General features: G+C 39.1%; 1 protein-coding gene across 6 annotated transcripts in view; it reads right to left on the minus strand.

The window, feature by feature from the left end:
* The window catches only part of LOC118363591 (teneurin-3-like), a 189,365-nt gene that overhangs the window by 136,956 nt on the left and 28,239 nt on the right, over positions 1-24,170 (minus strand). For all 6 annotated transcript variants that reach the window (XM_035744595.2, XM_035744594.2, XM_035744592.2 and 3 more), the window contains exons 2-3: positions 18,118-18,489; positions 11,527-11,802 (exon numbers count right to left, since the gene is read on the minus strand). In XM_035744595.2, the coding sequence (XP_035600488.1) occupies positions 11,527-11,802; positions 18,118-18,385 (544 nt within the window). In that variant the 5' untranslated portion in view covers positions 18,386-18,489. The remainder of the gene's footprint in view (positions 1-11,526; positions 11,803-18,117; positions 18,490-24,170) is intronic.

A 24,170-nucleotide genomic window follows, 5' to 3' on the forward strand; every position in this document is an offset into this window, starting at 1 on the left:
ATTTCCACAGGGATGCTGGCCCATGTAGACTCCAATGCTCCCCACAGTTGTGTCATGTTGCCTGGATGTCCATTGGGTTGTGGACCCTTCTTGATACACACAGGAAACTGTTGAGTGTGAAAAACCTAGCAGCATTGCAGTTCTTGACACACTCAAACCGATGCTCATGGCACCTACTACCATACCCTGTACGGCAGTAAATAGGCACTTAAATCTTTGTCTTGCCCATTCACCCTCTGAATGGCACACATACACAAACCATGTCTCAATTGTTTCAAGGATTAAAAATACTTATTTAACCTGTCTCCTGCCCTTCATCTACACTAATTGAAGTGTATTTGGATTTAACAAGTGACATCAATAAGGGATAATAGCCTTCACTTGGATTCACCTGGTCAGTCTACGTCATGGAAAGGGCAGGTGTTCCTTATGTTTGGTACACTGTATATTTCTTAATTGCTCAAAATAAGTGACCAAACTATATTGTTTGGTCACTGGCTAGGCTACTGGTTCAAGAGCTATAAGGAGAATAGACAGAGGCCAGCAGAGATTGAATAAGGCATATGCAAAACCCTGTAGACGGATTCTTCAAGAACCAAGAGAAAGAAAACAAACAATAGCTAAGCCAACGCTATCACATATTTTGCCAAGCCCTCCGGCATTGTCTGCCCCTGTGCTGCTCCATTGTCTAATAATCCCACTATTGAGGCCACTAAAAAGACACAGTGGGTTACTGAGATGAATGGGCTGTTACCTCCGAGCTGCTAGCAACCGGACTCATTTATTTGAGTGACCTCCACTGTTGCCAGAGAGGCCCCTAACCTCTACCGCAGACCCGCAGGCCAGATCAATACACCACACAGGGTCCCATGCTGGGATATGGCATGTCAACTACCGGCAGCTCGCGGTTTATTTTTGAACTCTTACCAGGTAAGTTGACTGAGAACATACAGTATTCTCCGCTGAGAACATATCTGCAGTAACAGCATGGGGAATTGTTTTTAACCTTATTTTAACTAGGCAAGTCAGTTAAGAACAAATTCTTATTTACAATGACAGCCTACCCCAGCCAAACCCTAACCCAGACGACACTGGGCCAATTGTGTGCCTCCCTATGGGACTCCCAATCACGGCCGGTTGTGATTACAGCCCAAGATCAAACCAGGGTCTGTGATGACGCCTCAAGCACTGAGATGCAATGCCTTAGACCGCTGCGCCACTCGAGAGCAAGGGAGAAAGGCATATTTTTCTTTAGGACTGCGGTCAATCAAACTACATCACAATACTAGACAGGGGCTAGACAGAGACTGCTAAAAGGTACTAAATAACCTAAATATGCATTTGTAGACTCTAGTTAATATCATGCGCAAAACCATATACATATGCTTGTTTCTTTTTCAGTTATTATAAAAGGCAATGATTCAATGGCCTGGTGGTTGAGGCCTGTTGGAGTTGTCTTCAGACAGAGGATATAAAGGACATGCTGACAAGGGAGTGCGGTTTTCTCTGAAAATGAATCAGTCACGCAATATACAATTTCAACCGTTGCACTCCAATCTATATCTGTAAAGTGCTTAGGTTGGCATTAGCGACTTGATGAATTGAATTGAGAACAGACGGTTATTTGAGTAACCCCTCCATCGTCCATGACATAATCCCGTCCTGGGAGCTGAAGTGACCACAGTTTCATGATACTTCAATCTAGGACAAATGCTTTATGTATTTTGATACCATTCATTTTTAATCACGACCAGAATACTCCTCTCCAAACCACTTCCAAGCCACTGTGGGCTGAAGGGGATCCCTTACATTACAGTACATGTAGCTCGAACATCTTTCTAAACTAGACCAAGATGTCTTAGAATAAAATATATATTATGTATATAGCCAGGGGATGTTTTGTACATTGTAAGAAGAGACATACAGTCAAAGGGGAATAGATTCTTCACATTTAAGGTTTGAAGATGTTCAGTATCACTCGCCCTGTGTGTGTGTGTGTGTGTGTGTGTGTGTGTGTGTGTGTGTGTGTGTGTGTGTGTGTGTGTGTGTGTGTGTGTGTGTGTGTGTGTGTGTGTGTGTGTGTGTGTGTGTGTGTGTGTGTGTTTATGCAGAAAAAGGTCTGTACTTGAGTGTAAAAGATAAAGAATATAGATAAAAGTAGAGGAGGACTCTACAGTATAATGAGTTTGACAATGAAAATAACACTGTCCTCCCTGTGGTCACAGTCATGTGATCAATCATCTCAATGGCTCATTCTATTTCCTCCTTTGTACGCTGACCCTTCTCTCACATGTAAAATGTGTGTGTATGCGTGTGTGTGCGCGCGTGCATGTGTGTGTGTGCGCGCGCATGGGTCCGCATGCCTAAGTGTGTGCACAGCTCCGCATGCCTGAGTGTGTGCACATGTACTCTCCAATCCAGACATTATATCATCAAAGGGGAAGTTTTCTGTTTGATGATGAACGTCATCGTTTGACGTTTTAAAATACCACTGCATGAATATTCACAGCATGCATGTCCTCTGACTATCAGACTGATCTTAATGTGCATTCCCCTCATGTGAATCATGTTTAAAGCCTGCCATGCCTGTAATACGACTTTTAAATCACTCTTTATAGCTGCTTTTATGCTTCCATAAATGATCTTATCAACAAGTCATGGATACAAAGTATTAGAATGGCTAGCCAACCATTTTTCTTTCAGATCAATATCTACGAGTTGTCATTTAAAACATATGCGTTTATAGTCGACATGGGAGCGTCAATAAGCATCAGGGTGATTTGGCCATTTGACAAGTAGTCTTTACCCGTAGCATTTGATTTGCTCTCATGTCTACAAAGACTATGATTGATACAGCAATATAATGCAGTGCATCAGCAGGGGAAAAGCCACCATTGATCGGAATTAGAACATGTTTCACCTGAGAAGGTGCTAATGATGCCAACTCTGTTCAAAGCAATAGGAAAAAGACAAGTAGGTCTAGACAGTTATATAAACAGCACAGCCTTCAACACACAGCCTGAACCCGTTTCCTTGTCATGTGTTGAGAAATAGACACCTAACGGTTTCCATGTTGGTGGCTAATACAGCAACTCCATTAGGCTGCCTGTTGAAATGAAATTAGCCATTTCTCTTGAGTACAGTCTATAGCAGGTTTGGTAATTAAAAAATGCTAGAGTAGGACTTGATTATAATAGCATGCTGTGCAGTTTGGTCTGATGTATGCAACTGCTTACCAACAATTACAAAAGCAATCGGTTTTTACAGCAAGGTTGGGTTTAATTCCACTGAACCACACAGGATTCATTGAAATTTCAATTTACAACATGTCATTTTAGAAAATAAGAGGTCATCGATGTATGAATTGGATATCAATCTTCTCAAAGTGAGGCCCTGTGCGCCACTAGTCTTCTCATAGAATTGGCAGAAATTCAGTTCCAATGGAATTGATCCTTTACCCGATGAAACAGCAACAAAATATTCCCCACCAAGCGCTCTCTGTAATCCACCAAAATAGAAAGCATCGTGGGTTCAGGAGATGGATGAGCATGCTACACTGTTCCATATACAGTGCCTTCAGAAAGTATTCAGACCCCTCGAATTTTTCCACATTTTGTTACGTCACAGCCTTATTCTAAAATATATATATTTTTAAATCATCACAACCTACACAAAATACCCCATAATGGATGTATTAAAATGTATTTAAAAAAAAAAAAAATATCAATACCTTATTTACATAAGTATTCAGACCCTTTGCTATGAGCCTTGAAATTGAGCTCAGGTGCATCCTGTTTTTATTTGTCATCCTTGTGGTTTCTACAACTTGATTGGAGATCACCTGTGGTAAATTTCATTGATTGGACATGATTTGGAAAGGCACACACCTGGCTATATCAGGTCCCACAGTTGACAGTGCATGTCAGAGCATAAACCAAGCCATGAGGTCAAAGGAATTGTCCATAGAGCTCCGAGACAGCAATATGTCGAGGCACAGATCTGGGGAAGGGAACCAAAAAGATTCTGCAGCATTGAAGGTCCCCAAGAACACAATGGCCTCCATTCTTAAATGGAAGAAGTTTGGAACCACCAAGACTCTTCCTAGGGAGGTGACCAACAACCCGATAGTCACTCTGACAGAGCTCTATAAATCCTCTGTGGAGATGGGGGAACCTTCCAGAAGGACAACCATCTCTGCAGCACTCCACCAAAATCAGGGCTTTAGTGCCAAGTGTCACGTCAGGAGGAAACCTGGCACCATCCCTACGGTGAAGCATGGTGGTGGCAGCACCATGGTGTGGGGATGTTTTTGTTGTTGTTGTTTTTTTTACTTTGTTTTTAATTGAAGAATACACAAATTGTTTAAATAAAGCATTAATAAGTTCTGGCAGGTACAGCACATCATGCATTCACAAGATTAGTTACAGTAACATTATCTTTGAGTTAGACAATTTTTAAGTACGATACCCATTTTTCACAGTATTCTTGGCCTCTATCCTCATAAGTTCTTAAAGCAAAGGTCATACTAATATAATATATATTATATATAATATAATGTATTTCTTTAACAATGTCTATCTATTGTGTCACAGTGGAAGGGCTCTTTTTGTAGCCATTTACATTTACATTTAAGTCATTTAGCAGACGCTCTTATCCAGAGCGACTTACAAATTTCATTTCCTAGTGAAAGCCTTTTTACTGGCTGCTAGTAGGATCTTCACCTGGTCATTTTCTCAATCGTGTAAGTTATCAGGTATTTCATCCAATAACAAAGAAATTAGTGTTTGTTCTATGTCAAACCCCATTATTTTTCCAATGTTAGATCTTATTTCTCCCCAGTAAGTTTCAATTGCAGGACAGGACCAAAATATATGTATGTGATCCGCTCTTGATAGCCCGCATTCTCTACAACAAGGGTGTTGGGAGTCAGTCTGTTTTGATTTCAGTTTAGGTGTTATGAAGAAATGTATAACATTCTTCCAACAGAATTCTCTCCAAGTAATTGAGTTGGTAGAGTTGAATTGAGTCTCAAATACATTCAACCACGTTTCATTGGTTATTTCAATATTAAGTTCCTCCTCCCATTTCGGTTTAATATAGTTTGTAGTGTTTCTTTGAGGATAAAATACCCAGGTAGAGATTTGAAATAGTTTTCTATGATACTCCAAGTTTTCTGCGTTAGTGAATACCTATATCAATGTCTGAGTTACTTGAGGGTCAATCACTTTTATTCCTTTTAAAAAGTAGCAACCTGTGGTTACCTGTAAAAACAGTGTATATCCAAGCCATGGTTTTTACTTAGGTCCTGGAACGGTGGGGATGTTTTTCAGCGGTAGGGACTGGGAGACTAGTCAGGATCGAGGCAAAATGAACGGAGCAAAGTACAGAGAGATCCTTGATGAGCACTCAGGACCTCAGACTGGGGCGAAGGTTCACCTTCCAACAGGACAACAACCCTAAGCACACAGCCAAGACAACGCAAGAGTGCTGTGCTGTGCACCAACCTGACAGATCATGAGAGGATCTGCAGAGAGAAATAGAAGACCTCCCCAAAAACAGGTGCGCCAAGCTTGTACCCAAATAGGCAGTAATCGCTGACAAAGGTTCTTCAACAAAGTACTACGTTAAGGGTCTGAATACTTATGTAAATGTCATATTTCATTTTTATTTTTTTATTTTATACATTTGCAAAATGTCTTTGTCATTATGGGGTATTGTGTGTAGATTAATAAGGGGGAAAAACAATGCATTCAATTTTAGAATAAGGCTGTAACGTAACAAAATGTGGACAACAGACCGCGACAAAAGATAAGAGTTTACTCTTCTAAGAGGGAGCAGTTAATGGGACCGAAGAGGAGAAAATAAAGACGATGCATCAAGTGAAACACTTCGCCTGGCTTGCAATTTGATGTGGACGGCGCTCAGGTCGCGAGGATCTGTGGCTCAAAACACTCAGTGACACATTCCCAGCTCTCGCCTGCTATGCATCCAGATAGGAGTTTTCTTCAAACACATCACATATGGTCAAACCCTTTTGACTAAACTTATTTATTCTGTATATTCACAATTAATGAATTATGTCGGTAGTGTGAGGGTTATTCTTTGTCTTCCATGATCAATTGATGTGACACAGATCTGAGGCAGGTGTTTTTGAGTTGCGTCACATTCACATTCACTTGTACACATTCGTGTGTACGGGCGTGTGAGGTGCATTCAAACACACACCCAACAGGACTTTGGGTGTCTGTGCGGTCTTCTCATGTGATTCAATCGAGTGGTGTGTAAAACTGGCAGATATCTTTGGTGGCTGTCTTGTTTGGATAAATTGAACTTATTTTGCAATCAGTGCACCGAAAATGTCACAGACACATAACGTTAATAACATAAAACAGCTGTTACAAATGTCTTGAAGACTTTGGTTCGTTAGGCGTTGGATTGTAGTCGACAGAGTATGCTTCAGGCACAATCATCTCAATTCATTTGTCAGACAATTACCCATCATCAGGGCCAACACAACGACAAACAAACCAACATCGCAAAACAAAAAAGTTAATCTGTCAATCCGGACCTAAACTCTCTGGACTATTTTGAGAGGAAACACGGCCAACAAAGACCATCTTTAATCTTAGTCTGCTTTCTATTGGATCAGGGGGTTAACAGTTGCAAATGCTATGCACCAACAGTCTGCCAAGACTCTGGTAGTCTCTAGTAGTCAAGTATGTGTCTCGCACTGCCCATAATGGTGTGAATTACAATGAAATATTGAGTTCATTTATGAATAAGTGGATCTGAACGGCCCTTTCTAACGGCTTCCATATGCCTATTCAGTTGATGGAAACCTTTGGATGGGTCATTTCTCTTAGCTGCTTCATTAAATAGTAAAAAGTTGAAAGTGTAATGCTTCATGACAAAAAGAGAAAGAACAAGATTTATAGCAGTGGGACATTATTTTTGTATTTTTTTTGATCCAGTAGAAAATTAAAAGGCGGCGTCGGATACGATATATGAATAACATGATAACTAATGAACAATGCGGCTGTTGATTGGCGCATTAATTACAATTTGAGAACTCGGGCATCTTGCCGCACATTTCTAAAGGATGGTAGCTTAGCTACCGGCGAACAAGACGTAGCACGTATTGTTTACTTCCCCTTTTGATTCAAATAGTGCGGGGAAAGTGGGCGAGATAAAAGTCACAGTGGGGAGTCGTACTAACAAGACCCAATCAGCGGCAGCCCTCCAGACATCTCCAAAAGAGATACCAAAGGAGAGAGGCTGCGGGGGGTAGGAGACCAGTTCAGAGCTCTCTAGTCAAAGGAGGGCCTTTTGAAATCAGCAAATTCCATGCGCTTTCTGAGCCACAGAGATTGGGGGGGGGGGGTTTCATGCGTCGCATGTTGCAGCTGCAACAAAGATGGTGGGAAAAGTGAGAAAGAAAGCACCTTGTTAGGTGCCTTGTAAGGTCCCTCAAATCTCTTGTTTTACTCCCATTACAAATGGTCAAGAAGTTATTTGGAAAGACATTACATGGCATCACATAAATAATGTGGGGCTTTAAAGTTTTTTTTTATGAGAACACATAAATTGAAAGGAAATGTGTAAACAAGCAGGTGGTGGAAACATTCATTGTTTCGATCACTACACTTGCATCAATTTATCTCCCACATGTTTTTTCCCATCAATCAATCAAATTCCAATCTACTTTATAAAGCCCTTTTTTTTTACATCAGCAGTTGTCACAATGTACACAGTTGGAGATGACCTTTAGCTTAGATAATGTTATGAAAGCCAAAGAGGGTGGGTCTCAAGAGGCACTTAAGAGAGGCGAAAGATCCACGTCTCAAGAGTTTGAACATGACCGAAAAATGAATTGATTTGAGTCTGAACACGACATATTTCCTTTTGTACCACGTACCCTTCCTATATGCTCTGGCCATTTGACGAAAGTCCTTTGACAATCAACCACTATCATCTGCCTCTTTCTTGTGTACCTTTGGTAATACTGATTGAAAAAGTATGGTGATACTGTAGCAAAACACTGTACATGACAATACAGGCAACTATGGTAAACAGATGTTATATGCTTTTTGAGAGCATTTAAAGATTTTTAAAAATACATTTTAATAAAGTACTCCTTAAATTAGCCCAACAGTAGCAAAGACTTCCGCTTTCAAAACGTCTCCAAGAATATACCTGAGACCATGGCTGATGTGCAGAAAATATAATACCGCAAAGACATTAACAAACAAGTGTTTGACAATAACTTCACTTCAAATTAAACCAGTTGAAGGCAAAACATTGCACTTTCTATAAAAATCAGTGATGAATGCAGAATAAATGCAGTTCATTGTAAGAAATATTACACACGGAAAGTACCCGACGTTCAGCAAAAGCAACGAAACAAACTGTCTTCATATAGCTGTATAGAGTGCTTTTCAATTCAGTAAATACCCTATCTAAATCAAAATAAAAGAGCGATGTATCACTTAAAGTGGAAATGCCAGCGTTTTAGGCGTCATTCTTCCTGGGGGTGTATATGAACAGATTTTTACTCATACAAATCTGTTCCTATACACCCCCAGGAAGAATATGACACATTTTCTGACAAGCGAGCACTTAGACATTTGGGAAATTTCTATATATAGACTGAAAGTGGCCCGTGTGCGTTTGTACAATTAATAGACACATTTTTATTAGGTTTTATTTGCTGCAGTGTCTGTCTTGTCCAGGACTCTACACAGACTGGTGCGCCATAGGCCTACCGTAGCTCTGATTGGCTATATGCAAATAAGCCAATCCCATACCGCCTGCCATCATTCATTTTGAACTGGACAGTGTTCACAGGCAGCAGCAACAGCGTGACTTTAGAACATTAGTAAGTATTCGCCAACAGCCACAAAATACACCGGAATGGTTTTCTGGAAATATGTAAATACCACGGAAGTCCTCTTACATTTGGGAACTTTACAGTCCTATTGATCAAACAACCATGAACAGGTATGCTATCTCTCCCTCCCTAAGATCAACAGCTAATGGAAGACAGAGCAAGATGAGCTAAAGTCTAATGGGGCAAGAGTAGATAAACCCTCTCAAACTGTTCCAGCTTGTAGTGGGCTGTCAAAATGTACAAATGCGACCTGGCCAAGATAAGGCAAAGCAGTTCAACACATACAACACGGAATTACACATGGAATAAACAAACATACAGTCAATAATACAGTAGGAAAAAAATAAGTATATATACAGTGTGTGCAAATGAGGTAAAGTAACGGAGATAAGGCAATACAATAGGCAATAGTGGTGAGGTAATTACGATATAGCAATGAAACACTGGAGTGATAGATGTGCAGAAGATGAATGTACAAGTAGAGATACAAAAGAGCAAAATAAATAAATAAATACAGTATGGGGATGAGGTAGTTGGATGGACTATTTACAGATGGGCTATTTACAGATGGGCTATTTACAGATGGACTATGTGCATGTGCAATGATCTGTGATCTGTGATCTTTGGTGACAAAACGGATGGCACTGTGATAGACTACATCCAATTTGCTGAGTAAAGTGTTGGAGGCCATTTTGTAAATGACATCGCCGAAGTCGAGGATCGGTAGGATAGTCAGTTTTACGAGGGTATGTTTGGCAGCATGAGTGAAGGATGCTTTGTTGCAAAATAGGAAGCCGATTCTACATTTAATTTAGGATTGGAGATGCTTAATGTGAGTCTGGAAGGAGAGTTTACAGTCTAACCAGACACCTAGGTATTTGTAATTGTCCACATATTCTAGGTCAGAACCATCCAGACTAGTGATGCTGGATGAGCGGGCAGGTGCGGGCAGCGATCGGTTGAAGAGCATGCATTTAGTTTTACTTGCATTTAAGAGCAGTTGGAGGCCACAGAAGGCATTGAAGCTCGTCTGGAGGTTAGTTAGCACAGTGTCCAAAGAAGGGTCAGATGTATACAGAATGGTGTAGTCTGCGTAGAGGTGGATCAGAGAATCACTAGCAGCAAGAGCGACATCACTGATGAATACAGAGAAGAGAGTCAGCCCGAGAATTGAACCCTGTGGCACCCCCATAGAGACTGCCAGAGGTCCGAACAACAGGCCCTCCGATTTGACACACTGAACTCTATCAGAGAAGTAGTTGGTGAACCAGGCGAGGCAGTCATTTGATAAACGAAGGCTGTTGAGTCTGCCGATAAGAATGTGGTGATTGACAGAGTCGAAAGCCTTGGCCATGTCGATGAATATGGCTGCACAGTATTGTCTCTTATCGATGGCAGTTATGATATTGTTTAGGACCTTGAGCGTGGCTGAGGTGCACCCATGACCAGCTCAGAAGCCAGATTTCATAGTGGAGAAGGTACAGTGGGATTCGAAATGGTCGGTGATCTGTTTGTTAACTTGGCATTCGAAGACCTTAGAAAGGCAGGGTAGGATAGATATAGGTCTGTAGCAATTTGGGTCTGGAGTGTCTCCCCCTTCGAATAAAAATTCTCAATTATCGTGGATTTATCGGTGGTGACAGTGTTTCCTAGCCTCGGTGCAGTGGGCAGCTGGGAGGAGGAGCTCTTATTATCCATGGACTACAGTGTCCCATAGGTTTTTTGAATTTGTGCTACAGGATGCAAATTTTTGTTTTAAAAAGCTAGCTTTAGCTTTCCTAACAACTTGTATATCAATGTCAATGACTTGATATTGAGTCAATGAAACTGAAACAGTGCATCCCGAATGGGTGGAGGCAGCAAAGAATGTACCAGGCCAGCTGTGATTTACAACCTGATAGCAATATATGTTGAACTACCATGAAATGTATTGGTGAATTATATTAATAATGTATTGAGCTCCATCCATCTATTCTGCTAACAATGCCTTGCTCTAAGTCATGGAATTTTGAGTCAAATATAACCTATTTTTAAACCTCTTACAAAGTTGGTTTTGCAGCATAAACTGGGAATTTGATATTGTTGACTGATATTACTGTCTGTTTGTTTCATATCTGCAAAGTAGTCAGTTCGACCAGTTCCAACAAGCAATATACTTGTTTACCCCGCATTCGATGCACAGAAGATCTCTTCAAAAGAATACCACACTCTCAAGTTTCGGGTTTCGAGCAAGATCATTGCACTTCAAACCATTGAACCTACTTAATCAGCTATTGTGTGTTCTCGTTCAACCACTGTGGAATTCCTAAGAGAAATCTCTGACCGACTCTTTACAAAGCTATCTTTGATTACACGCTAGCCCATAGGGAAACTTTAAAAAACTCCCCTACTTCCCTGTGGAGAGGGCCAGGTGACTTATCCACAAAAGCCCTTCCAAATACAACTTGCACCAATCAGAACCCACCATTCATCGCTTCCACAAATGAATGTTTTCCTGAGCACCAATGAAAGACTATAACACACTGATGACTAGGATGAACATTTGTTGTGATTTTTTTTTACTTCGTACTTAAAGAATATCTCCACAAAACAGGAGTTAGGGGGCTCACATTTAACAAATAAAGGTTTAGCAGACTTACCGATTTCGTTGTCCGACTTATTGTCAATTTCCGTGTCTGTGATGGTAAGGCCTGAGTTGGAGCGACTAGACAGGCACGAGCTTTGGCCTGACTTGGCACCCCTTCCCCAGAGAGCCATGGTACGTTCCGGCGATGTGGGCTCATGATTTTCTGTGGGGACAGTTCTTTTGGAATAGCGACCAAGGGGGTGTGAGAGGCCCGTTTCAGGGCAGAGGGCCAGGCCTCTGCGTGTGGAGGGCTCACATATCCCAAGTTGCCTCAGGGAGAAGCCCTGTCCTGTAAAATCAAAAACAAATGCGCTTTTAAATAGCTGCCTGATAAGTTAACAATATTATCAAACCCCAATCCGAAACCCAGAATATCTGCCACGGTGTATAGGTTTCAAATTGTGTGACTGTTCTTAGAAGGGCAGTAGACAGGGTTGGGTACGTTACTTCTAAATGTAATCTGTTACTAGTTACCTTTCCAAAATTGTAATCAGTAACGTAACTTTTGGATTACCTAAACTCAGTAACATATTCTGATTACATTCAGTTACTTTTAGATTACATTCCCTTTAAAAGGCATTAGAAGAAGACAAACATGTTTGTTTCCAATTGAACAACATCTAACTGCAGGATAAATCAATCTTAAAGTTTACATAGCTGGCCATATATAGATGTTACATTTTACTTTATGGATTGGCTATGCGGGCTTCTACTAACACATTGCTTTCTACTACATATAATAATAATAACAATAATAATAAAAATATGAAATGATATCTTTACATTAAAAACCAGTCTATCAGAATTCAAGTCATTACAATAAATATTTTACCCCTTGATTTCAAGAATAGGATTTAGAAATACAGAAGTATAGATTAGCCCAATTGTATTCCCTGAGCATAACCCCAAAACTAAGGACTTATTAGCCAGCCCTACTGTTTATGATTTGGTTGTCATGGAGGATGATTGTGCTTATTGATTCGAGTTGAAAAATGAATGCTGCGCTCATTGAATGGCATGCTTTGAGCACTACTGAAAAGATTGATATCTTGATAATATGCAGCTGTTTAAAGGGCAAATACACAGATAAAATAATAACAAAATGGCCGCCCCGCCTCTGTTTTGACAAAAAGCTGAGGGATGGGCCTGAAGAAATGTAACCACTCTCAGATTAAGAAACAGAGCTATGGATGCAAGGACTGACCATTAATGATATCAAAATGATTGTTTTAACCATGTTATGAGGCTATACAGTGTTTGTTTACATTTGTAATGTTTAAAAACATCGGGGGAAAACAAGCTTATTTTGGGTTCTCATTCAGTAGGACATTTGAACTAAGCTCATTATAAGTTATATTCTTCAAGAATCAATGGATATACAGTACCAGTCAAAAGTTTGAACACACCTACTCATTCAAGGGTTTTTCTTTATTTTAAAATAATAGTGAAGACATCTAAAATATGAAATAACAGATATGGAATCATGTAGTAACCAAAATAAATGTTAAACAAATGAAAATATATGTTAGATTTTAGATTCTTCAAAGTAGCCACCCATTGACTTGATGACAGCTTTGCTACTTTAAAGAATATTAAATATATTTTGATTTGTTTAACAGTTGTTAGGTTATTACATGATTCCCTATGAGTTTTGATGTCTTAACTATTATTTGACAAAATTTATATTTTTTATCAACATGATTTAGAATGAGCAAAAAAAGCTTAACTTTTATTCCACAGGCTGGGAACTGCACTTTGCAGCTGTTGCAAGAGTGTATATTTCAATGGCTGTCCACTGGTTTCAAAAACAAAGATTGATAAAGCAACTTAAACTTTTTGAATTCAACCATTATTGGATTCAAATACACATTTAGATTTGTGAACAACCATCCACAACAACCACAATCTGTAAGGCGCAAATAGATGAGAGAGAAACAGTGTGATTCACATCAATGCGCTATTTACAGTACCGTTCAAAAGTTTGGGGTCACTTAGAAATGTCCTTGATTTTTAAAGAAAAGCAATTTTTTTGGTCCATAAAATAATATCAAATTGATCAGAAGTACAATGTAGACACTGTTAATGTTGTAAATGACTATTGTAGCTGGAAATGGCTGATTTCTAATGGAATATCTAGATAGGCGTACAGAGGCCAATTATCAGCAAACATCACTCCTGTGTTCCAATGGCACGTTGTGTTAGCTAATCCAAGTTCATCATTTTAAAAGGCGAATTGATCTTTAGAAAACCCTTTTGCAATTATGTCAGCACAGCTGAAAACTGTTGTCCTGATTAAAGAAGCAATATAACTGTCCTTCTTTAGACTACAGAGGCTTGTGAAAGTATGCCAAGCTTATAAAGACATACCCCAAGAGACTTTGCAGCTGTAATTGCTGCAAAAGGTAGCTCTACAAAGTATTGACTTTGAGGGGGGTGAATAGTTATGCATGCTCAAGAGTTTTAGTTTTTTTGTCTTATTTCTTGTTTATTTCACAATAAAAACAATTTTGCATCTTCAAAGTGGTAGGCATGTTGTATAAATCAAATGATACAAAAACATTATCTATTTTAAATCCAGGTTGTAATGCAACAAAATAGGAAAGACACAAAGGGGGATGAATACTTTTGCAAGGCACTGTAGATGAGAATCTGGAGCATCAGCATTTATGGGTTCGATTACAGGCTCAAAATGGCCAGAAACAAAGACCTTTCTTCTGAAACTCGTCAGTCTATTCTTGTTCTGAGGAATTAAGTCTATCCCATGAGAGGAATTGCCAAGACACTGAAGATCTCGTACAACACTGTGTAATACTCCCTTCACAGAATAGCGCAAACTGTATCTAATCAGAATAGAGGACAAGTACATTAGTGTCTCTAGTTTGAGAAATAGACGCCTCACAAGTCCTCAACTGGCAGCTTCATTAAATAGTACCCTCAAAACACCAGTCTCAACGTCAACAGTGAAGAGGCGACTTCGGGATGCTGGCCTTCTAGGCAGACTTGCAAAGAAAAAGTCATATCTCAGATTGCCCAATGAAAATAAAATCTTAAAATGGGCAAAAGAACACTGACACTGGGCAGAGGAACTTTAGCCAGTTAGCTTGGGAGTTTGGTTGAGACAATAATTAATTTACTGGCAGGCAAGCTGCAGAATGACAAGTAAGCTACAATGCCCCATTGTTTATTAGTGCAATTTTGACAAGCTGAAAAAGTATGAGAGTTCATCTAAATGTTCCTACGTTATATTTCGGCTCATCTTGTTCTGTCTAGCATTAGTCCTTGATCTTGTTGTTGTTGATGTGCATAACTGAGTGAGAGAGAGCCTATCTTTTCACGGTTGTTTGATCAATAGGACTGTAAAGTTTCCAAATGTAAGAGGACTACCATGGTATTTATATATTTGCAAAACTCCATTAAGGTGTATTCTGTGGCTTTGGCGAATGCGTTCTAAAGTTGTGCTGTTGCAGGTATCTGTAAAATGATGGCAGACCTGAGTAGCAAATGCCTTGTTTGCAAAAAGGCCTACTGTTGCTCCGAGTGGCTATGGCGCACTGCTCTGCGTGTCACGGATACCTCCGGAAATGTGTCATTACGCACAACTGGTCCCCATTTCCATGATTAGTAAATGTATAAAAGTATAAAAATGCCCTTTGTTCACCATGGTCTTGTCGATTATTTTTACAATGTCTGTTGGTCGTGTGAATACCTGAGCTGTGTCGTTTTGGCTTTCGTGCCACTTGTATTGTTCAGATGATTCCAGGTTTCTTCCCATGTGGTATCATTGTGCGCACCGTGTATTTATTTGAGGTACTCCTCGCTCTTTTGTTTGGATTTCAACCCTGTGTTTTGTATACGTGTTTGTTTGGTCTTCGTCCCCGTGCCTTTACATGGCACGCTGTAATTTGGGTCCATAAAAACCCCTATTACGCATTCCTGCGCCTTTCTCCCGATCCTTGACACCAATGTGATACTGCGTAGACTCCGGTCTTGGACAAGAGATATCTATTAATTGTCCAAACGCACTGCCACTTTTCCACTCACAAATGCCTTAGTATATGTAATTCCCAAACATAATTATGCTGCAATAGCTTATGTGTCGGGGGCTAGGGTCCGTGTTATATCTGGAGTATTTCTCCTGTCTTATCCGGTGTCCTGTGTTCATTTAAGTAGGCTCACTCTAATTCTCTCTCTTTCTCTTCTTTCCAAGGACCTGAGCCCTAGGACCATGCCTCGGGACTAACTGGCCTGATGACTCCTTGCTGTCCCCAGGCCACCTGGTTGTGCTGCTGCTCCAGTTTCATCTGTTCTGCCTGTGGTTATAGATCCCTGACCTCTTCACCGGACGTGCTACCTTGTTCCTGACCGGCTGTTTTCGACACTCTGACTCTGAATGATCGGCAATGAAAAGCCAACTGACATTTACTCCTGGGGTGCTGACCTGTTTCACCCTCTACAACCACTGTGATTATTATTATTTGACCCGGTATCTATGAACGTTTGAACATCTTAGCCATGTACTGTTATAATCTCCACCCGGCACAGCCAGAAGAGGACCGGCCACCCCTCAGAGCCTGGTTTCTCTCTAGGTTTCTTCCTAGGTCACTGCATTTCTAGGGAGTATTTCCTAGCCACCGTGCTTCTACATCTGCATTGCTTGCTGTTTGGGGTTTTAGGCTGGGTTTCTGTATAGCATTTGGTGACATTGGTTGATGTAAAAAGGGATTTAATACTGATTGACTTAAGAATTTATGAAAATGTGAAAATGACAATATGTAATTACTCACTCGTCAGAAAACATTTAAAAAGGTGTAATGTTCTTCCTGGGGGTGTATATGAACAGACTTTAATAAGAGTCAATGTTGCTAAAATGCTGTCAGTTCCACTTTAAGATAGAAGTAAATAGGACTTTTGTTGCTTTGAGGATTACCGGGACTGACCTTACACTTGAACCTAAAGCAAACCGTCTGAAAACAACATTCCACAGTACTGAAGGAAAAGATGATCCCACTCATTGTATCCAACTACCTAAATCGTAAATTGTAACAGATTCACGGCTCTGTGTCTTCTTAATCGTTTGTAAATCTGAACTTAAAGTGAGGAATTAATATAGAAACAAAAAGCGAAAAACAGATGCATGGAAATTTACACTGTCAATGCTGGATTGAGTAAATACAAAATGTCGTCTGAAGTAAACAGAAAAAAAATCTACCAAAGTAACATTTCTAAATGTGTGGACAAAATTCAATTATACCAAGTAATATAAATTATTGTTCACTGTAATTATTTTCTAAAATGTATTTTGGGGAAAATATACAGTCAAAGTTTCCCATTAATATTTGTATTTTTTATTCTTCTAGCTTGAATGTTTGAAAATGTAAATTCATGCTGCATAAGATTACACACATGTATTTTACCCATATTAATTACAAAAACACAATTGCAGACAATGCAAGTAGTAAGAATAATAAGTAAAATAATTTACAAAAATCAGTTTCTTGCATTTATATTTAGTTTACCAGTTATTCCGGTAAAAACAAGTGAAATTGACAAAGAAAATTGTAAGGTAAAAACTGCAATGGAGCAATAAGATACATTGACAATATTCTATGTAATGTTTCAAACTTCATCGGATAATAAGTCAAATGTATAGTTTTAGGTTTTTATTAAGGTCCAAGTTGTGAACTTTTTTCTAAACAGATAAATACTTGACAATGCAAAACATTTCACATAATAATTTCTAATTAAACTGAATCGTTCAGTATTTGGAATTGTGATTTACATTTGAACAAGGACATGTTGTTCAAACACAAAGTACTAATTTTGCAATCGTGCTCCAACTGAATTAGCATTGAGGTGATAATAAGTCCAATCGCTCATTACCTTTTCACTAAAAGTCCTAATTTGATCTAGAAATAAAGGGAAAACTAACATTCGTCCCACAGCCTAATTAGAATGATATTAATTTCCAGCTGGCGCCAATTAGCAGGAATCTATGAGAAATATGTCATTAATTATGATCCGTTCATAGATCATCAAGAATCGGCTATAACACTTTATTCTTATTATGAACATTTCCTGCCAATTGCCAGCAACCAATTAAAAAGCTGGGTTATTTGCTCAGTAGTTTAATGGGTAATTATCATTGGTATGTGAAGTGGAGTGTGATAATTTTGTTTGGATGTGTACATAGTTCAAGCACAGATCGAAAAAGAGCTCTACTTTTCAGCATGGATTCATTAAAAAAACTCAAGTGACAAGCTAAGAATGCTGGTAAATTGATCATACAAGAAGATAAAGACCACCACCAGTTTAAAGAAACCCATGGGGTACTTTACCTAAGACAAAACATCAGACTTACTAATACAGTATCAAAAATATTTTCTATGTCAATGAGCTAAACTGTAGACAATGAATTTATATTCATACATTTTTTTTTACCAAACTCCATGTGTTCAAGTTAATTATGTTTAAAAAAATAAACATGAAATCTGAATCAAATCTCATCTAAACAAATTATATCTATACAATACGCCCATTATTAAGTATATTATGGGCGTATTGCAATGATTGCATATCATTGGAATAGAGCTGTGACTGTACTGACCAGGCCTGCCGTAGTCACTGGTCTCCTGATAGGCCTTCTCCTTGACTCGGCCCGAGAATAGCAGCCGGGCAGGGTCATGGTCGTAGGCCTGCAGCGTCTCGCTAGAGCTGTAGGACTTCTGTGTAGGCACCCGGCAAGCCCCTTCTCTGTCTGTCGGTGATGCGGTGTAACGCCGCTCCAGATCCCGCTCCCTTTCGTGGTCTCTCTCCCGGTCTCTCTGGCTCTTGGAGAGCGAGCAGAAGGGCCGCTGCTCCTTCACCTGTTCCATGCTGCCTGCATACTGTGTCCTCCCCCGTTCTCTCCTGAGGTGATCGCTTTGGGATATTCCGCTTTACGCTGTTGGTAAGTCTCTCCCTCTGTATTTCTGTCGACCTGGACAAACAGAGAGGGGGGGAGATGAGAAGCTCAGATAACACTAATCCACCCACTTAATCTTCAAAAGCCCACACTCACACCCACCACAGCACCACCACCTCTCAAACCCCACCCATAAGCCATTCCATGCATGAACACCCCTCAATAAAACAGATCTCCTCACTGACTCACTCTCACACTTTATTTTACTATTTTGGACACAACTTGGTTGTGTGTGTGTGTGTGTGTGATATATATATATATATTTATCTGAGGTAGACGTTCATTTAGACACTTTGATTAGCCGCTACCATTAAGTGTAGTAAACAGGGGGAAAAAAGGGCGGATTTTCACTGGTGAGGATTTCGGTAAAATGGGGACAGACGTGGGAAGAAAGAATAAAAACAGATCCGCAACAACCCCAAGGGGAGAGTGAGTGATGGGAATCCTTGGTGTGCTGCTCAAGTGTTAAATACCAACCTTTTCCACTCATCCCAAAATACCACACTTTCATTCCTGTCTTGGCTCAGCTGGAAGCCCGAAGACAGGTGTATCAGACACCCCTACCTTTCCTCTACTGAAACTGATCAACTGAAACTTTGCTTTACAACCATCAACATATTTTAATGACACCGTGTGCATGTTAAGCTACGGAAGACTACCTGGAGATCGTTTCCTGGGAGACTCCCAGAAGCACTAGAGGTAGAGGATGGGTGAATATAATAATGATAATAACAATAACAACAACATTTGTATAGCGCTTTCAATATAAGTAACAAATTGTTTAAAATGTATTATAAAACAATAATAATAATAATAATAATGTAATAAAAATACATAAGAATAGAAACAAAGACAGGATGAAGGAGAATGAAATAAATATTAATTATACATGAATTAATTAATTCAAATCATTCATTGAAATCATACATTAAAAGCATCTTTATAAAAGTGTGTCTTCAGATGGGATTAAAAATAGGCACTGAATCTGCAAGCCTGATCTCCTCCTCTGGCAGACCATTCCAAAGTCTAGTGGCCCTAATGGCAAATGCCCGGTTTAGTTTAGTTTTCAACCTCGACTTTGTAATGGTCAGTGCATTGCCAGAGGATCTCAGGCTGCATCCTGGTTCGTAGGGGGATTACAGATCAGAGATACAGGATGGGGGTGAACCAAGCCTGAAACATGATTAATACAATTTTAAAATGTATTCTAAAAAAAGTGACTGGTAGCCAGTGTAGGGAAGCTAAAATGGGGTTTGATATGGTTAGATTTTCTGGTGCCTGTTAAAAGCTGTGCTGCAGCATTTTGAACTGTGGACGATGAAGTGATTTCTGACTGAGACATGTATACAATGATTTACACTAATCTAGGGGTGAGGAAATAAAAGCATGTACAACATTCTCCAGATCAGTGACTGAGATAAAAAAATACTTTATCTATACTTCTTAGATGATAAAAACAGGACTGAACAATCCTCTTTACATGCAGCTAAAGGTTTAGGTCGGGGTGTAGGCTTTACATTGATGGACAAACGACCAAGGTTATTCACAATCTGGGTTCTATCAAGGAGGGGGGCCAAATAAAACAACCTCTGATTTCTTATCACTGAGCTGGAGAAAATTGTCAGACATTTGGTGTCAGGAAGACACTTGTGAAGGGTAGCTACTGTATGCTAGCTTGGTCACTGGGTCTGACTGGTAAATAAAACGTTGCGTCATCTGCATAGCAGTGAAGCTGAATGATATGATTGCAGATGACGTCACCAAGGGGAAGCATGTACAGCGAAAACAGGAGTGGGCCCAGAATTTACACCTGAGGGACACCATAGTGAATATGAGCTGGGGACGATACTAAACCGCCAATGCTCACTGAGAAACGTCTGCCACATAAATAGACGGCCAACAGAAGGTCATTACTGACCTTCAAAACAATACGTTTCTCTGCTGTGAAGTGAGTGGAAGCCTGACTGGAATTCTCAAACAAGTTAGTCATCTTTTTCTACAATATTAGATTTTAAAAAATGATGTGAGGAGGGTCGAGATTGGGCTTTTTAAGGAGATGTTGAACAAGAGCATTTTAAAATAGGTTGGAATGGAGACAGAAATCAGGGAGCTATTTACAATAGAATGTTGGGGGTCGACAGTAAGCATAACCTCTTTCAGTAATCCAGTAGGGATCATGTCTTAACTTCTTAAGGTATAGGGGGCAGCATTTTCACTTTTGGATAAATAGCGTGCCCAATTTCAACTTCCTGCTACTCATTCCAGGAATACAAGATATGCATATTATTAGTAGATTTGGATAGAAAACACTCTGGAGTTTCTGAAACTGTTTGAATCATGTCTGTGAGTATAACAGAACCTATGTAGCAGGCAAAACCCTGAGGACTAACCGTTCCACATTTTATTTTTTTTGGTCTCTGTTCACTGAGATCTCATTGGTAAATGATATTATTTAGGAACCTGTTTTCAGTTCCTAACGCTTTCACTGGATGCCACCAGTCTTTGGAATTTGGTTGAGGTTATTCATTTGTGCAATGAAGAAGTAGGCCATCTAGGAACTGGGTAACACTGTTGAGTGCGCAAGATGTGAAAAGTAGCATGGTTTGTTGTCTTTCTGTTTTGAACACAGCCCCATCTACAATTTGATTGATTATTAACGTTTAAAAATACCTAAAGTTGTATTACAAAAGTAGTTTGAAATATTTAGTAGTGACGCTGCGTTTTTTGGAAGCTGTTTGTCTGAATAAAACGCGTCAAATAAATGGACATTTGGGTATATATGGACGGAATTAATCGAACAAAAGGACCAATTGTGATGTTTATGGGACATATTGGAGTGCCAACAAAAGAAGCTCGTCAAAGGTAATGCATGTTTTATATTTTATTTCTGCGTTTTGTGTAGCGCCTGCAGGGTTGAAATATGCTACCCTCTTTGTTTACTATTGTGCTATCATCAGATAATAGCTTCTTATGCTTTCACTGAAAATCCTTTTAAAAAATCTAACATGTTGGCTGGATTCACAACGAGTGTAGCTTTAATTGAGTATCTTACATGTGTGATTTAATGAAAGTTTGATTTTGCTATAATTTTTTTAATATGCCGCGCTGCATTTTCCCTGTTTTTTGCCCAAGTGGGACGCGACCGTCCCATATCCTAAATTAAGAGGCAACAGGAGGTATTCATGTGAGCTACAGCATCAAGGAGGGACTCAAAAGGATATTTTCTCAAAGGAGAAAAGGGAAGCAGTAGACAGTAGATTATTCTATGCAGAATCACAAAAGCTGTTAACAGATCATATCTCAGATCCTTCATTACGTTATAGAATACTTGAAGTTTGCAGCCCTTCCATTTACGTGAAGCCTTTGAGTACACTTTAAAAGGCACAAGTGTGGTCATTTAACAAGTTTATATACTGGCAGACAGTTTAACTGGGGCGGCAGGGTAGCCTAGTGGTTAGCGCGTTGGACTAGTAACCGGAAGGTTGTGAGTTCAAACCCCCCAGCTGACAAGGTATATCTGTCGTTCTGCCCCTGAACAGGCAGTTAACCCACTGTTCCCAGGCCGTCATTGAAAATAAGAATTTGTTCTTAACTGACTTGCCTGGTTAAATAAAGGTTAAATAAAGGTTAAAAAAAATTGTAAAAAAATAAAATTAAAAAATGGTGTCAGTCTAAAGTAGCCTGACATGTCATTGAAAATGTTCACAAAATCATCAGTGATGACACAGAACATGATCATTAGGTTAGGATGAAAAAGCATTGGGAAATGTATTAGCAGTTGTGGTGAAGAATGATATTAGAGGGACATACACATTTTTAGGAGGAGAAGAAAGCATTTTCAAAACAATAAGAGATGGTCAGAGATACACACCCGTCAATAGTTATCAATATTGAGATCATCATGAGATCAAGAGTATGAACTTTGTTGTGTGAAGGCCCCAAAGTTAAAGGATTCTAACGGGTTAAAATACTCCCCAGCTAGTGCATTACTTGGGCAACACGCATTCATGTTTAGCTCTCCAAGAATAACAGCCCTGTCATATTTAGGTGTAACCAAATATAGCAGGTGAGAGAATTCTGCAATGAACAAAGTGTTAGGTTTAGGAGGGTGGCAGTGGTAGAAAAAGTACTCTGACTTGAGTAAAAGTAAAGATACCTTAATAGAAATTGACTCAAGTAGAAGTTAACCAGTAAAAATACTACTTGAGTAAAATTATAAAAGTATTTGGTTTAAAATATAGTTAACTATCAACAGTAAATATAATTTCTAAAATATACTTAAGTATCCAATGTAAGAGTACAAATTATTTATAATTCTATAGATTAAGCAAACCAGACAACACTTTTTTAATGTTTTTTTTTCTTCAGATAGCCAGGGTCACACTCCAACACCATTTAAAACAAAGCATTTGTGTTTCGTGAGTCCACCAGATCAAAGGCAGTAGGGATGACCTCTTGAAAAGTGTGCGAATTGGACCATTTTCTGTTCTGCTAAGCATTCGAAATGTAACAAATACTTTTGGGTGTCAGGGAAAATGTTGGAGTAAAAAGTATATGATTTTCTTTAGGAATGTAGCGAAGTAAGAGTACAAGTTGTGAAAAATATAAAGAGTAAAGTAAAGTACAGATTAGAGGTCGACCGCTTATGATTTTTCAACGCAGATACCGATTATTGGAGGACCAAAAAAACAATACTGAATTAACTCAATATAATACATGAATAAAATAAATGTAGTCTTAAATAAATAAACATGTTCAATTTGGTTTAAATAATTCAAAAACAGTGTTGGAGAAGAAAGTAAAAGTGCAATATGTTCCATGTAAAAAAGCTAACGTTTAAGTTCCTTGCTCAGAACATATGAAAGCTGGTGGTTCCTTCAATATTCCCAGTTAAGAAGTTTTAGGTTGTAGTTATTATAGGAATTATAGGACTATTTCTCTCTATACCATTAGTATTTCATATACCTTTGACTATTGGATGTTCTTATAGGCACTACAGTATTGCCAGCCTAATCTCGGGAGTTGATAGGCTTGAGGTCATAAACAACGCTGTGCTTCAAGCATTGCTAAGAGCTGCTGGCAAACGCAGGCAAGTGCTGTTTGAATGAATGCTTACGAGCCTGCTGCTGTCTACCACCGCTCAGTCAGACTGCTCTATCAAATATCAAATCATAGACTTAATGATAATATAATAAACACAGAAATATGAGCATTAGATCATTAATATGGTCAAATCCGGAAACTATCATTTAGAAAACAAAAATGTTTATTCTTTCAGTGAAATACAGAACCATTGCATATTTTATCAAACCATTCTGTATTTGATCAACTTTATCAAAAAGTCTAAATATTGCTGTTACATTGCACAATCTTCAATGTCATGTCATAATTATGTAAAATTCTGGCAAATTAATTATGGTCTTTGTTAGAAAGAAATAGTCTTCACACAGTTTGCAACGAGCCAGGCGGCCCAAACTGCTGCATATACACTGACATGAATGAGCGTTTGTTAAATCATCACCCATTTAGCGAAGTAGGCTGTGATTTGATGATAAATTAACAGGCACCGCATTGATTATATGCAACGCGGGACAAGCTAGTTAAACTAGTAATATCCTCAACCATGTGTAGTTAACTAGTGACTATGTTAAGATGGATTGTTTTTTATAAGATAAGTTTAATTCTAGCTAGCAACT

This window comes from Oncorhynchus keta, chromosome 30, assembly GCF_023373465.1.
Source record: "Oncorhynchus keta strain PuntledgeMale-10-30-2019 chromosome 30, Oket_V2, whole genome shotgun sequence".
Lineage (NCBI taxonomy): Eukaryota > Metazoa > Chordata > Actinopteri > Salmoniformes > Salmonidae > Oncorhynchus > Oncorhynchus keta.